General features: G+C 40.8%; 1 protein-coding gene and 1 long non-coding RNA gene across 8 annotated transcripts in view; both read right to left on the bottom strand.

The window, feature by feature from the left end:
• Window positions 1-15,973, bottom strand: part of LOC133523394 (uncharacterized) — a 326,759-nt gene that overhangs the window by 244,238 nt on the left and 66,548 nt on the right. The gene's annotated exons all lie outside the window — the stretch shown is intronic.
• Window positions 1,244-15,973, bottom strand: part of LOC133523376 (uncharacterized) — a 34,266-nt gene continuing 19,536 nt past the window's right edge. For all 7 annotated transcript variants that reach the window (XM_061858902.1, XM_061858904.1, XM_061858903.1 and 4 more), the window contains 6 exons: window positions 13,081-14,848; window positions 11,394-11,504; window positions 10,020-10,193; window positions 9,105-9,312; window positions 8,596-8,734; window positions 1,244-7,992 (listed from right to left, as the gene is read on the bottom strand). In XM_061858902.1, the coding sequence (XP_061714886.1) occupies window positions 7,839-7,992; window positions 8,596-8,734; window positions 9,105-9,312; window positions 10,020-10,193; window positions 11,394-11,504; window positions 13,081-14,848 (2,554 nt within the window). In that variant the 3' untranslated portion in view covers window positions 1,244-7,838. The remainder of the gene's footprint in view (window positions 7,993-8,595; window positions 8,735-9,104; window positions 9,313-10,019; window positions 10,194-11,393; window positions 11,505-13,080; window positions 14,849-15,973) is intronic.

Genomic DNA, 15,973 nt, shown 5'->3' with positions numbered 1-15,973 from the left:
CAGATAATATTATAACCAGAACTCTATTTTCAATTCCTGAAAAACACTTCTGAGTTGTGAATTGTTTGGCAATACATTTTCCGTCAGTTGCAACACTTGGGACATCAGGGGGCCTACCGCGAAAACCGAAATTCGCAAATTGCGGGGATCTTTCTCTTTTACTCTTTGTAACACGTAATCAGAGTGACGGAGAAAAATGCCCGCAATTGATGAATTTCGATTTTCCCGGTAGCCGCCCTGGTATCAGGTAGCGGTACTGATAAATTCACTACTTGCCGTTAGATTTCGACTACGAAATAACTCGCGTTTTGGTTAAAAACTAATCTATGGAGTTAGCACTCTTTCTTTACTTATATTTCTCTATGGTACGGAAACCACGGGGTTTATATAGTTGGTCAAGCAAAACCAGTCAGTAGAAAAAGGCGGCAAATTTGAAAAACTGCGTTTGAATCGTTTGAAAATCGCGTGTCATTCATATCTTATCTGTGGAACTGTTTTGTTTACATTTAGATCAAAGAATTAAGTATACAATACTCACTATTTGATCAAGTTTGTAATTGCTATTTTAGATACATTTTTTACATCATAATTGAAAAATATACAAATAAGACTGCGTTTTCTTTAGCAAAGTTTGATAATATTTTAATACATTAACAAGTAGGTATAAAGTATAATTATGTTTGAGCGATATATGTACATTTGAGGTTATGCAGTGATATGTGCAGTTTTCTTTCAGTGTTTAATCGCCTACGCCTAACTAGTTAAATGCGAAATGGATATCAAGAAAACCGTTTATACAACTTTCTTTTACATACCTGCTCCGAAGGGCGCCTTAAAAAGAAATAAAATTATTACATAAAACTTAACATTTACGTTCAACATAAAATTTACGTTCAAAGGTATATAACGTCTTAATATCTTGTTAGGCTGTTACAGAATGGTAGATACTTTTGAAACCTCGTTTGATCCGCTACTTTTGATGCTGACTGTACATTGCTGCTTTTTGTTCGTTTCCTAGAGATACCATATTATAGTTTCCTTTACATTGCTGCTGACATATCCAGTTTGCCAGACTATATTAGCAAATGCTAACAGTTTGGCATGGTTTTATATTTGTATAAGCCTCTTAAGACCTCACCATATAAAGGATAAACAATAAAAATTGGTCAGTAATTCTTTCCTAGTAGTAGGTATTATAGCTAGTATAGTCAAAGAAAATGGTCAGCAAATAAAAATGCCTGGATAGAATGACACCATATTTTATTCACAAAATTTTCATAACACCAATTTGTTACCAAAATAAGGATTATTTTATAATTAGTCATACACACGTATCACGTAACAACTTAAGAAGCTGGTCATAATAGACAATGCCCCGTATACGAGACATTTCTTAACGGACATTTATCTATTATCACCAACAGGAGTATTTTCACACAATAACTAATAATGGCTAACAAAATGTAAAACGTATCCAGCTCATTGGGAAAAAACACTCCTTGTATTAAATACAGCCTTGGATCTTATTACTAAAAATTAAACGTAACTTAAATGATAAACCTCTCATATAAAAATAAGGATAATTATTATTAGACATACTACATACATCGTTAGAACCTAAGTAGATAGACCGCCAATGTGTTCGTTTATAGTTCTGGTTTATCATTGTAAGCTTTAGACTATTGCACTTTTCTTGCTATTTATTTTAGATTGAGGTTAAAAGTCAAAAGCTCATCGCAGAGGGCGCCTCCAAGCAGTAAGTCCAACCACACAACTGATATAAAACGATCGTCAACATTTTTGAGCCGTCCCACAATCAAAGGCCTTTCCAGCGGTTGGTGAACAGTCGCCATCAGATATATCAGAGCGGCCAACGTGTACACAAATATCTGAAAAGTCTCTATTATCAAGACGTTTAAGTGCATGTTCAGATATTTTTGGGTACCTTGGCCGCTCTAATATATATCTGAGGGCGACTACTTCTTCTGCTTGCTTAGGCCTCGGTCCCCGGTTGACGCCGTAAGCTGCGTGCATGGTCATGTTTTATTTTCTTTTACTGTATTCCACTTGTACGTAGCATACGGCGTCAACGGGAGAACAAGACCTTCGAAAAACCAGACTTCCGCGGAATCCGAATCTAATTCAGAAGAGCCCTCAGTGATGAGCAATTGCCAGTTCTTAAACCACGTTAAAGACACTTATTTCGTTATGCTAAGAACGGCGTAGCTACTAGTATATATCTAGCTTAGCAGCAATTACTGATTTTTTCTAAAATACCATTTTGTCTTTTTTTCACGCAGGTTTTGATTTCTTACTCCCCTTATTCATAAAACTTAGCAACCTCTGTTAAATTTTGTCTCTTTCTATGAAACCGAAATGTCAAAATAACGGATAGGGACAAACTATTATCAACGGTTTGTTAGATTTCATTAAGTGTTTCCATTTGTGTTAATTCGAAGAATTACGCAATATTTTTTTAATAAGATACCGTCAACATACTTTTAGGAGACGATACATATTTTTTTTCTAATCGAAAAGTACAAAACCACCATAACTTGCAAGATTTCATGGATATCACGCGAACATAATGGTACAGTTGGAAAAGTTCATAATAAAATAATAATCAAAAACGTGTCAAAAGAGTTTTCTACTGTAGACTAGACATTGTCAACATAAATAAAATTGTTCTCTGCGACTGATACAAAGCATTGGTATTTCAAACTAATCATTATTTTCTTTGTGCTATAGTAGAACAACATTTTATACAATCTGTATATAAACCTTTTTTTGATATTTTTGACGTATTATGATAAATATTTTAAAAAGAGCTCTAAAAAGCGTAAAACACATTGAATACTGTTAAAACAAGGAAAGAGACAATTTTCTCTGACCTATACTATCTGCTTAGAGTGTCAGTAGGGAAGCTGCACACTACTTAAATCATTATTTTAATATTAAATAAGTTCGATAACCTCACAACTAGTTTGATCAGATTAAAACTACGATCCAGGAACATTTACTAAGGATAAAACTCTCAACTATTACGGGATGAAACTTGACTAGGAACAATTTAACTCTGATTTCAACAACAAATTAATGAATTTACCCATTAATAATACTAGTTTTATGTATAAAACCATTTACAATAATGTTAACAGATTTTGATTTCTAAGGCCCTACTTGACTTGGAGGTGAGAATGCGACGCGGCATCAGTGTTGCGATCTGAATGCCAATCAGAAAGAAACACCGCGTACAGTCGCCATCAGATATATCGGAACGGCCAAGGTGCTCACAAAATATCTGAATACGCCTCTATTGTCAAGGTTAGTGTGTGTTCAGATTTATTTGAGCACCTTGGCCGCTCCGTTACTTATTCTACCACCGCCAAGTCAGTTAGGACCTTTATTATGGCAGTGATAATGTAACAGGTTGGCATTAAAGATATTAATATTTCCATATTTTAACTATAATTGTGACCTCCCTTAAACCTAACTGTGGGGCAATGTTATCTAAAGCCTTGTTTTTTTTAAATAAAAGAAGAGTCACAAATATATACTATCCTATGGCATTCACATGCGAGTCTTTATGACATTGAACTTAATGTATAAATTCGCCTGGCCTGTTGGAACAGTTTTTTAGTGTACTAAAATGCAGGTAAAAGAGACTGCATTGCTTATGTGAGGCAGTCCAGTTCATCCCGTACATCAACATTAATAAGAATTTGAAGTGATACTGATAATTAGATAAAGTAAATTGACTTTTGCGGGAGTTGTGGAATTACTACATTATTGAGGCTAGTTTTGTTTTCAGTTCTGCCTACATTGCAATTATAAAAATGCACGAACCGCAAAGTACCTATATGATTTTATCAAACAGCTGTTTACTCTATCCAATTCTGAATACCACTTTTACCTGGGGTAATTAAAAGTAGCGAAAACAAGTAAAAGTAAACTCACGAGTTATACGTAAAGACTAAATATCATTTACATTGAGAACGTTAAAAATCAGGAGCGAACAGGCTTAGAAAATAAGGCCTAGAAGTTTAGCCAGAAAAACCTGTATTCTATAGGTAGTTGCCTTTTATAATTTAGATACTTAAATTAAATGTTTTAATAGCGATATATAGTTTATGTTTTAGCTTGAATTTTAACACATCGGCTAGGTTTCCAGGCCTTAATATTCTAGGCTAACTGGTATTTATAACAGTCGAAGTCCTAGGTGCTACGTCACAGCCAAACTGCAGAAGGATTTTTCAAGTTATAAATGCCAGATCAAGCTAAATAGAAAACTAAATCTACGGTTTTTTTTTGACAGAGTTCTTGGGCATTGCAGCCGACGTCAATATGAGAAAATTGGTATTTAAATAATACTCTGGACCTTCATATTTCTATTTTCGTATCATAACTTACAGTGTATTTATCCTTACGTGTCTTATCATGTAAACAAACGTGACGTTCCAACAATACGATTCATAGACAATTTAGACCTCGCAGTGTAGGATTTGGTTGATTTTAATACTTTGTGAGTATCTTTAAGTGTACAACGTGATGATTATTGTGTCATTCCAGAGAAAGGTGTGATAATGTCTTCGAAAAGTGTTTGTTTACCATGATAGGACAAGGATTTTGACACTTTATGTTATAAGGAATTTCACACACTTACGTAATCTATCGCAGTGAGCGGAGCAATTTTCAAGTACATTTATTAAAACACATTGAGGAATACGTGCGGAAAAATTGGCATGTCGATTCGTTCATCGCGGCAGATCGCGGGGAGTGTGTGAAACACTTAAGTAGATTTAGTACTGGGATAGAGTTAAACAAATCTTTAAATGAACCTACCCCCATCAATATGTAAGCTCACAATGTCCCGATAAACGAAGGTACAGTTTGCAATCTGGATTCATCTAGTAATGCTAATATCCAAGGGGGTGTTTAGTAAAGTTAGAATCCGGATTGTCACCCTAGTGGGGTGTGTTCGTTTTAAGATACGTTTTACTGTACAAGGTTTTTAAGAGTAGTGAAAGAAACTCTTCAATTGGCATACGTCGCTTTTGAATTGTTGGAATTTTGATTTATTTCAATTAAAAAAAATTGAAATTTAAATGACGTAATCGACCGGGAGCTCACGCCCGACAACCTACCACTCCAAGTGGTATGTTGTACTATCGATATTAGGCAACAAATTAAGATGTAAAAACCTGCGTTAAACATCAACTTTCACATGTATAAAAAGATAAGTAAGTCTATATTATAACAAAGATCAGTTGTTTAATATTCGTCTATATTTATATTTACATCGGACACAATGCACAATCACTTTAGAAATATATCTCAATAAATATGCAACACAGACACTTAACTAAAAGGCAGAAATCTTTATAATAAAAACTTACGAGCTAAAACGTCTGCTTTTTACATAAATAAAACTGACATTCGGGACTCTTCGCTCAGTCTTCCGCATATAAACTAATGCAAACCTCACACACTGAGCTATTACAGCAGCCTATAGGATATACCTCCAGTCAGGTGCAAGAATATCTATACTGCTTTTATTATTAAAACTATATTCAATTTGAAGTATATCGACCGATTTGTCAGAGCAATACAGTCAACCATTCATAAAAATGTCGCCTCATAAGCTATCACGGCAGTGTAGTGTAGATCAATTTAAATCTGGTAGCAACATAGATAATTTTGCAGCAGACTGCAAAATCTGATGTCTAAGAAGACAGCTGCTATAACGACTGGCACAAAGACATAAACCAATAGCACCAGGCTCCACTGCATCCAAATAAATAAACAAGCAAGGACAAATGAACATGATAGTATCGTGGAAGATAATGTGGGAAGAGAAACTGCCGACAAATACCTATTTCGTATGGCAGAATGGTGATAAATTCGTATGTTCTAATCCTAGAGAACTTGCAACTACTGAGAGTGACGACACATAAAATTTGCTTAAGTCCATGCAAATTGTAAAGAAATTTGAGCTATGTCAGAAAGATCAAATTAGTGTAGCAATTTTCTAAGCCAAGGCAAATTTTATATGTATCGACACACTTGTGTAAGCCGTTACGTGGACTGTGGACTGAGTGGGAGTGGAAGTTCCACCCGCGTTGGTGTTAAGTAGGTGCCATTAAACTTCGTTACATTACGAGTTACAATTATTGCCAGTATCACTAAGTATTATATTATGACCTACCCATGATCCAAATTAAACAAAAATCAAGTATTACTATAAAAAAAGCTTAGCGAGTTAGCCGTAAATAACCTCTTTCAGAAACCATAGAATTCTAAACCTATTTCGTTTTCATTAATATATAATATTAAATTGACTAATCTTTAAGACTAAATATTTTTTTTAACTTTTGGACACTGAACCGAAGTATTTTATTAAAGATAATTAATAATTACATATATATTTTTATTAACTATAAGGGTGTTTGCATTTTCATTACTAGAACAATTTAGAAAAGCTCTATTTTATTTGCAATTTCAAACACTTTTTTTATTATATTTTTTGGTCATTTTCATATTAAGAAAATATTGTATTTCAAATAATAAGGCATTGATGTATTGCCTATATTACTAGAGAAGAGAAATTTCGTTCACATCAATATACATTTTTTCCCAAACAACAACAACAAATGTGAGATCAAAAAGTTGAATATCAGCAAAATGCTACTAATAATTTAATGATCTTCGACAATAGATATAATATGATCATGTAATGATACGCGAATATTATTGTAATGTGTCAAAAAAAGTAATATAAACCTCAATTTGAATTCGAATAATATTAAAAACAGGCATCCTTTCATACAACATACCAACGGCGAGATAATATATATCTGTTTATTTATATGTAACACTTATATCGTTATAACAATTTTATACAATAAAGTGACTACAGCTAAACATTTAGTCGTCGATCTCAGGCATCCCATATCACATACAAGAGCACACCTCGGCACTCGGTGCCAAACACCCACTTCAACAACCCATATCAACCACGAAGAGGACGAACGTCTGCAATTCACGCTACATAATTCTACCATTCACGTACCAGATTTCCATTTTACAATACATCATTGTAATTTCTCAAATGCGCTCCGGTTATCGTCAGGATGAGATGTTTGTACTTGACAGTACATTGACACTTTCCAATGGAAGAGTATGAGGATGATTATTCTACCGTTACATAAGATGAACAATATAGAAATATGTATCATGAATTATATTTTTTACACTTTTTTTTTAATTTTTCAAATTATAACACCACAATTCCATATTGTCCAGGAGAGAACGCGGCTCCTATAGTTACTTAATACGTACACAATCAATATATACAATCGTTCCGCAGATTCAATTAGTTACCAAAATAAATTAATTAGGTCGAATGCATCATTAAGAGTTTCTTCAATTTATAGTCATAGCTAAGAATCGGCTTCCATTTCGAGCGGCAAACAAATATCATTTTGTACTTTATTCTAAAAAGTATCCGAGTTTACACATAAAGTAATCCTACGCCTCAAATAAGAGCCTAATGTACAAAATATTACACATACAAAACTAAGCCCGGCGGTCAGCACCGCCCACGGACTCAAACTAACACAAGACTATTTTCCATTTAAAAACCAAAACGCGCGGAGTGCTAACCGCCGGTCATTCTTTTTACATAGCCCGTGGGGGGCGGCTCGTAAACATCAAAATTATACTTACATTACGTACACGAGAGAAGTTCGTTGCACCGTAGGGAGCGTTCGACAGGCACGATTCGAGTCTTTCACAGTATTTACAACACTTATAACAAACGAGTGTCCGCCCGGGCCGGCTCACTCGGGCTTGGCGGGCGCGCGGTGCGGGTGCGGGTGCGGGTGCGCGGGCAGCGTGTCGTGGCGCCGGTACATGAGCAGGTAGGGCATGCGCGGCGGCTTCGGCTTCAGCACCTGCGCGTCCGACACCGGCGTCACGGTCGAGTCGTCGTATCTGTCATACAACGACGAGTCGCTTACATACACAATCTTCACTATATCATCAATAACAGGTACAAATTATGCGTTTTAACGATTTTTTCAATAACAACGTTTCACGTGATAGTTGATAATAGTCGTGAACCTAAACTCGTAGAATGTTTAAAGATTATGGTACCAAATTGTTTTGAAGTATCACGTAAAATTAAGAGACTAAAGTTAGACCAAGCTCAGTTAGCGGCGATTTTGATAGCACAGATTGTGCAAGTGTTATTTTAAACTTCTATGAAATTACGTCGTTAAAAATATCACTTGCAGACTGTGCTTACAAAATGGCTGCCAACTTAGCTGGGTCCACTTCTACAACAGACACGTCTGTCTAACAATTAAACAGTGTGGCATCTGAAACACAATTTCATGTCAAAGTGGTGTACCCTTTCCTAAACATCGTAACATTTTTAAACCATATAGTCAATAGAATTTCAATCTCATCAAATTTAAAGTTAAAAATAAATTGGGATTTTCGCAAAATGTGAGCCTACTTGAAATTATTCACGAAAACTTAACTACGTATTATAAAAGTGTGAACAATGTTCCACGATTAAATAGTTAGTCATACCTGATCCAGCCCGCTTGCCCGTGGAAGGTGTCAGTAACATAATGCCCTTTAACCGCCTCCACTCCTTCATGGTACACCACCGCGAAGAGTTTGTACAGACGCTGCTTGCCCGAATACTTGATCTTTGAAGACATGATCTCTGTAAATACATATTATGCTGTGTTACGAAGTTTTGGATGGAAAAATAAGCAGAGAGGACTGTTCATTAATTTACTCAGTCATTGTTGTCCACAAGTATGTGATGAAATCACTTTCAGAGACGAAAAATAATGTACCATCATTGTAGATTAAAATATAGAAGTTAAAAATGTCTACTAGTGTTTAATTTGTCCATTATAACTTATAAAACATATGTTATTATCAAAGATAATTTGAAACAAAGGGTCCACCTTTCGTCGGGGCATCAGCTAAAGGTTGTGATGCCATCTAGAACAGCTGCAGCTGCTCTAGAGACAGCTGTAGCCAGGTATCTGACACTCTTAGTATTCTGATACATAACACAAACTTACTCTGATCAATCTTCAGGTCCACAGGGAAGTCAATATTCTTGACAATCTTGGCGGTGTGGCCCTCCGAGTCCAGTTGGAAGCACTTGAGATGCAGCAACAGCACCACAGGCAGTTGTTCCAAGGATAACTGTTGCCAGGCGTCCGAGACTCCTTCGAGTGTGTCCTTGCCCGCTAGGAGTTCGAGGGCATCCTTTACGTTGGATGCACGCTGAAAAAGGGTTAAGTTTAGTATGGGTGGATAAAGGAGGGCTGGATTTTAGTGGTTTTTAGTTTACTCAGTTGGTTTTGTCAACAAGAGAATGACTTGGTCATGTTCAGAGACGAAAAATAGTACCATCATAGTAAATGAGATTGGTGAATTAGAATCCAGTTTGTTTTTAAATTGAAAGATTATGGGACAGCTTGCAAATTTTATCTTTCTTTCGATAGTGTCTTGGTCTTGCTCAGCGTAGGCGCATCTGGTTTCCATGTATGTATATGTAAAGATCTCCATTTCAATTCAGTTTAGTTTCTGCATAAGGCGCAACTTCATTTAAGCTTGAAGTGTTTGAAAGTGAAAGTGACGTGGTCCTAAGGTATGGTATCGTCTAAGCTTTGTGTCGAGTGACATTTTGGATGATTTATAATAGTTAATAATGCAAGTATAGATGCAATGAGTTTTTAGGAACTTATGTACGAAATATCATTTGATATTTGCCAGTCGCTTTTCGGTGAAGGAAAACATCGTGAGGAAACCGGACTAATCCCAACAAGTTTACCCTCTGGGTTAGAAGGTCAGATGGCAGTCACTTTCGTAAATACTGGTGCCTACGCCAAATCTTGGGATTAGTTGTCAAGCGGACCCCAGGTTCCCAAAATTCCGGGACAACGCGAGGAAGAGAGTAATGTAAATATAGGGATAGTTGGATGGGTCACCTCGATGTCGAGCTGCAGCGTGAAGAAGGGCTGCACGGCGTCGGTGACGGTGACGGCGTGCTGCGGCGCGCGGTGCAGGCGCAGGCGCGTGCGGCCGCGGAAGATGTCCGCCACCGGCGTGCGCCGCGCCGCCCAGCGCCGCTCCACGCAGCCCTTGTTGCGCGGCCCCATCACCTGCAAGCGCGCGCTTACACTGCCGCCCGGCCTCTGGCGACCCGAGGCGCAGGGCCACGAGCACCGACCAGAGTTAACCCTTTTCCAGGCATAGTACGATTCATCGAGCACATATGCACCATCAGAGTTTCAACTTTAGCATTCCGATTTAAGCTTAAAATTAGTTTACACTTTCAGGAAATGTTACTTGTCTTCAAATGAATCATCAAAGCTGGATTAATTGAAATATATTTAGATTTTTTGGGAAAACCTTGTAGATTGGTGCGGCCTGGAAAAGGGTTAACCGACTGATCGACGTCACGGAGCAGCAAACTATGAATCTTTCCATACAATAAAAGTTAGCGAACACTTTAACGGGTGGGCGGTTTGATGCAACTGACCTTTAGACGCTTAGACCTCTAAATTTTATTGTATAGGAAGTTTCATAGACGGCTTCCTAATTTAACAAAATATTGATGGAAAGAACTATTATTTAAAATCTAGCTTCTTCACCCGTAGGGCTGCGTAGACATCCAGTATATTTCCTCTTTGGGCAGTTTTACATAATCAGTTTTATGAACTGCACTGGAGTCCCGCAATTACACGCTGATGAATTTCTCCAGCCAAACTTATACATGTAGTCCCCGCTGAGTCCATGCTCTAATTATTTTGTGGCCAGTTGTAGAAATGCAGCAATAATGAGGAGGACAAAGTGTTAAAACATTTTGCAGTTTTGGCCAGAATCAAATAGAATTCATTAAGATGGCAAGAGAACTCTTTTAATGTTATATAGCGATTTGACTATTCGTAGATTTGTTGTGACCTCAATAATTTCCATTATATCAACTCAAATGTTAAATTTGTGTGACTAATTTTTCAATTGCAAAGAACATTCATTAATGTTGATTTTACGCTTCGTATTAGGTTTATTGCTCAGAAATGGTTATGATGATGTCGAATATTTTAATTTGACATTAACATTGGCAGAAACATGGATTACTTAGGGGTCTAAAAATAACCAAATCAAATGTCATTAATGAGTTTTCGCGCCCGTAGTGAACCGAAAATTCACATCCACTATCACAAAGGAACAAGGGATGTACAGGGTGCGTAGCAAACGTGCCAATCCGCTCCGTAACGAACGAAACGCAACTGTCACTGTTGACACAAGTTGATTAAAATACAAATGCCCTAATATTACAAGTAAGCAACAAATATTACCTTCCACTCGTCGTCATCGTCTTCCTCCTCGGGAGGTTGCTCTTGTGTGGTGATGCCATTCACTTGAGCACTCGCCTCCTTGGGTTCCTCTGGTTCCACCAGTTTCATCAGCTGAAAATTATAATAACGCCAGCGTTATTGCTTGATATCTCCACATTTTCAAGGGCAGTATTGATAAAATTGGTTGAACACTGATTGCACTTATAAATTCTAACACATGTGCCTGATTTTTGATAACCAAAAAGAAATACAACTGACACCTGACAAAAATTATAGGTACGTCGAGCTCACAAACATCTTTGGGGGCGTCCATTAATCGCGTCATACGTTTTTGGCTTGTTTTAGACCCCCCCCTCCCCCATGGTGATCTTTGGTGATATTTTCAGGACCCCCCCAATCCCCCCCATCCAATATGACGTGTATTTTTTTCGATAACTAAAGAACAGTTTTCTAACAAATGAACCTAAGTACACGTGAAGGATAATAAGGGCGGAAAACTATTATTTTTATTTTATTGACTATAATACAGTATAGCACAGATGAAAAAAAAAATACACGTGATACGTGTCCATACCCCCCCGTCCCCTGTGGTGATCATTGGTGATTTTTTGCTGACCCCCTCCCCCCCTATACAATATGACGCGATTAATGGACGCCCCCTTTACAAAGCAATAGTACTATAGAGGCCGGGAAACGAAGGGTTGCAGGCCAAGTAGATATAAGACCATAGACCGAATATGGTTACGCGGCCACACTGTTTCTCGTCGAATTTGTATAGTGCTTTTCTTACAAGTTGCAATGAAAAAAAAAAAAAGTTGACAATTTGTTTTATTCGTAGGTTTACATACACAGCTAATAACAAATTATGAATCTACTACTTTACCAAGACGTGTCACAATTTGATGTTTAAAAAAAGGTTGTTTTACAGGCCTAGGTGTGTAAAGCTGTATGAAATTCCTATACATATCATTTTCACTCATTGTACCGGATACGTAGTTATTCCGGACCTAATTTGAAGTAAGTCATGTCACCATTTTATAGCAAGTTAGACCTGAACCAGGATACTGACAATATTTAAGGTCGTACAAACGAATTTTTGGGTTGTTGGCTTGTACAGATGTTTCTGACAAAGTATTATTTTCTAAAAAAAATTACGGATCACATATTTGAATTTATAAATACTGCAACATGTTTATTATTTCATTCAAAGTTATATCTAGTTTACTCAGTTGATGTTATCTACAAAGACATGATTTTCTTTTAAATCATTTTCAGAGACGAAAAATAGTACCATCATTGTAAACTAGATTTGGGCAGTTTTCAGTTTGTACAATAGCATATATACATTTGCATAACCGTGCTGCGGAACAGCAATCGATTATCTAGATGCTAGATAAAACCACGTGTAACGTAGAACGTTTATTATGCAATAAAAGCATAAAAAATGTTAGGATATTTTATTTGCTGTCCAAATGTGGGTAGACTAGTTTTGGCGATAGCGATTATATTCTCATGACTATATGAAATGATGTACATATATTGTGAAAATTAATTATATCTACATATTATTTAAATTTTCTTAAGCTTATAAACGATTATCACTGGCTAGGCCCCTGGACGGTCACAGATAAGAAGTTGTAGCCCGGTCAGCCTTAGGAGGTTGTAGTTACACTACAACAGTACATACCTCGAGCATCTCATCGTTGAGCGAGTTGAGCAGGCAGCCCAGGAACTCCTCGGCGTCCTCCTGGCGGCCCTCCTGCGAGCCGACGAAGGGGCGCAGCGCGCGCAGCACGCGCAGGCCGGCGGCGCCGTCCAGCGGCGGCCCGGCCGGCACCGGCGTAGTGTAGGTACATACCTCGAGCATCTCATCGTTGAGCGAGTTGAGCAGGCAGCCCAGGAACTCCTCGGCGTCCTCCTGGCGGCCCTCCTGCGAGCCGACGAAGGGGCGCAGCGCGCGCAGCACGCGCAGGCCGGCGGCGCCGTCCAGCGGCGGCCCGGCCGGCACCGGCGTAGTGTAGGTACATACCTCGAGCATCTCATCGTTGAGCGAGTTGAGCAGGCAGCCCAGGAACTCCTCGGCGTCCTCCTGGCGGCCCTCCTGCGAGCCGACGAAGGGGCGCAGCGCGCGCAGCACGCGCAGGCCGGCGGCGCCGTCCAGCGGCGGCCCGGCCGGCACCGGCGTAGTGTAGGTACATACCTCGAGCATCTCATCGTTGAGCGAGTTGAGCAGGCAGCCCAGGAACTCCTCGGCGTCCTCCTGGCGGCCCTCCTGCGAGCCGACGAAGGGGCGCAGCGCGCGCAGCACGCGCAGGCCGGCGGCGCCGTCCAGCGGCGGCCCGGCCGGCACCGGCGTAGTGTAGGTACATACCTCGAGCATCTCATCGTTGAGCGAGTTGAGCAGGCAGCCCAGGAACTCCTCGGCGTCCTCCTGGCGGCCCTCCTGCGAGCCGACGAAGGGGCGCAGCGCGCGCAGCACGCGCAGGCCGGCGGCGCCGTCCAGCGGCGGCCCGGCCGGCACCGGCGTAGTGTAGGTACATACCTCGAGCATCTCATCGTTGAGCGAGTTGAGCAGGCAGCCCAGGAACTCCTCGGCGTCCTCCTGGCGGCCCTCCTGCGAGCCGACGAAGGGGCGCAGCGCGCGCAGCACGCGCAGGCCGGCGGCGCCGTCCAGCGGCGGCCCGGCCGGCACCGGCGTAGTGTAGGTACATACCTCGAGCATCTCATCGTTGAGCGAGTTGAGCAGGCAGCCCAGGAACTCCTCGGCGTCCTCCTGGCGGCCCTCCTGCGAGCCGACGAAGGGGCGCAGCGCGCGCAGCACGCGCAGGCCGGCGGCGCCGTCCAGCGGCGGCCCGGCCGGCACCGGCGTAGTGTAGGTACATACCTCGAGCATCTCATCGTTGAGCGAGTTGAGCAGGCAGCCCAGGAACTCCTCGGCGTCCTCCTGGCGGCCCTCCTGCGAGCCGACGAAGGGGCGCAGCGCGCGCAGCACGCGCAGGCCGGCGGCGCCGTCCAGCGGCGGCCCGGCCGGCACCGGCGTAGTGTAGGTACATACCTCGAGCATCTCATCGTTGAGCGAGTTGAGCAGGCAGCCCAGGAACTCCTCGGCGTCCTCCTGGCGGCCCTCCTGCGAGCCGACGAAGGGGCGCAGCGCGCGCAGCACGCGCAGGCCGGCGGCGCCGTCCAGCGGCGGCCCGGCCGGCACCGGCGTAGTGTAGGTACATACCTCGAGCATCTCATCGTTGAGCGAGTTGAGCAGGCAGCCCAGGAACTCCTCGGCGTCCTCCTGGCGGCCCTCCTGCGAGCCGACGAAGGGGCGCAGCGCGCGCAGCACGCGCAGGCCGGCGGCGCCGTCCAGCGGCGGCCCGGCCGGCACCGGCGGCGCGCCCGCCTCGCCGCGCCCGCGCGCGCGCGCCGCCAGCGCCAGCGGGCTGAACTCGTAGCACAGCTCCACCCTGGGAGCACAACATACTCTTCAGTGATCAAAGAAGGGAGTTTGAACCAGCACTCTGACCGGTACTGGTCATTTAAGAGCCCGGTAACGATTTTAATTAAAGTTCAACACAGGATATGTGTAATACAAAATTACCAATTTTAGCAGTCCTTACTTTACGAAATTTACAAATAAGATCGACAAAATCAGACGTCCTAAACGTCCTTCAGAAAAAAAAAACATTATTAATTAAGTAAGTCCGTTTTAAAAAAAAATGATTTATTAAACTGAAAGATAACAAGACGTGCTAATAGAAACCAGTACTTGTTATTTCTAATAGTTAACAAAAGGTGTACAATTTCATCGACTAAATCTATCAATTTGACATTTTTGTGACTAAAATCACAAAACGACCACCAGATTGATTTGACGACCAGTTTGGCCTAGTGGGTAGTGACCCTGCCTACGAAGCCGATGGTCCCGGGTTCAAATCCTGGTAAGGGCATTTATTCGTGTGATGAGCATGGATATTTGTTCCTGAGTCATGGGTGTTTTCTATGTATTTAAGTATTTATAAATATTTATATATTATATATATCGTTGTCTAAGTACCCTCAACACAAGCCTTATTGAGCTTACTGTGGGACTTAGTCAATTTGTGTAATAATGTCCTATAATATTTATTTATTTATTTATTAAAATCGATAACGGCCTCTTAATTATTTTGTGCCGGTCGTAGTGATTTCGCAGCTTTGTAAAAATGGGTATATATATATATGCCTCCTTCTTCCTCGCGTTGTCCCGGCATTTTGCCACGGCTCATGGGAGCCTGGGGTCCGCTTGACAACTAATCCCAAGATTTATATATATATATATATGCATAAAGGGCAAACATCTCGGATCCCCGAGAGACCTCCCTGAGGTCCTACTCAACATCAAAAGTATGATAGGATTCCTCGAGGAGTTGGGCCTGCAAGAGTAGCCAACCCCCGTCGTCGAGTTGCGGAAAATCGCCCGCATTACAATACAATAGAATGGGTATATTATATTCAAAATAGTTCTCATATTAGGATTAAACTATGGTCCTCTCAACAAAAAGAAAATTTATTGTAATGAAGAGGTAGTCTAAGAAAAAAAAGGGCTCCTT

Source organism: Cydia pomonella, chromosome 12 (genome assembly GCF_033807575.1).
Source record: "Cydia pomonella isolate Wapato2018A chromosome 12, ilCydPomo1, whole genome shotgun sequence".
Classification (NCBI taxonomy): domain Eukaryota; kingdom Metazoa; phylum Arthropoda; class Insecta; order Lepidoptera; family Tortricidae; genus Cydia; species Cydia pomonella.
This window is presented reverse-complemented; position numbering and strand designations above follow the sequence as displayed.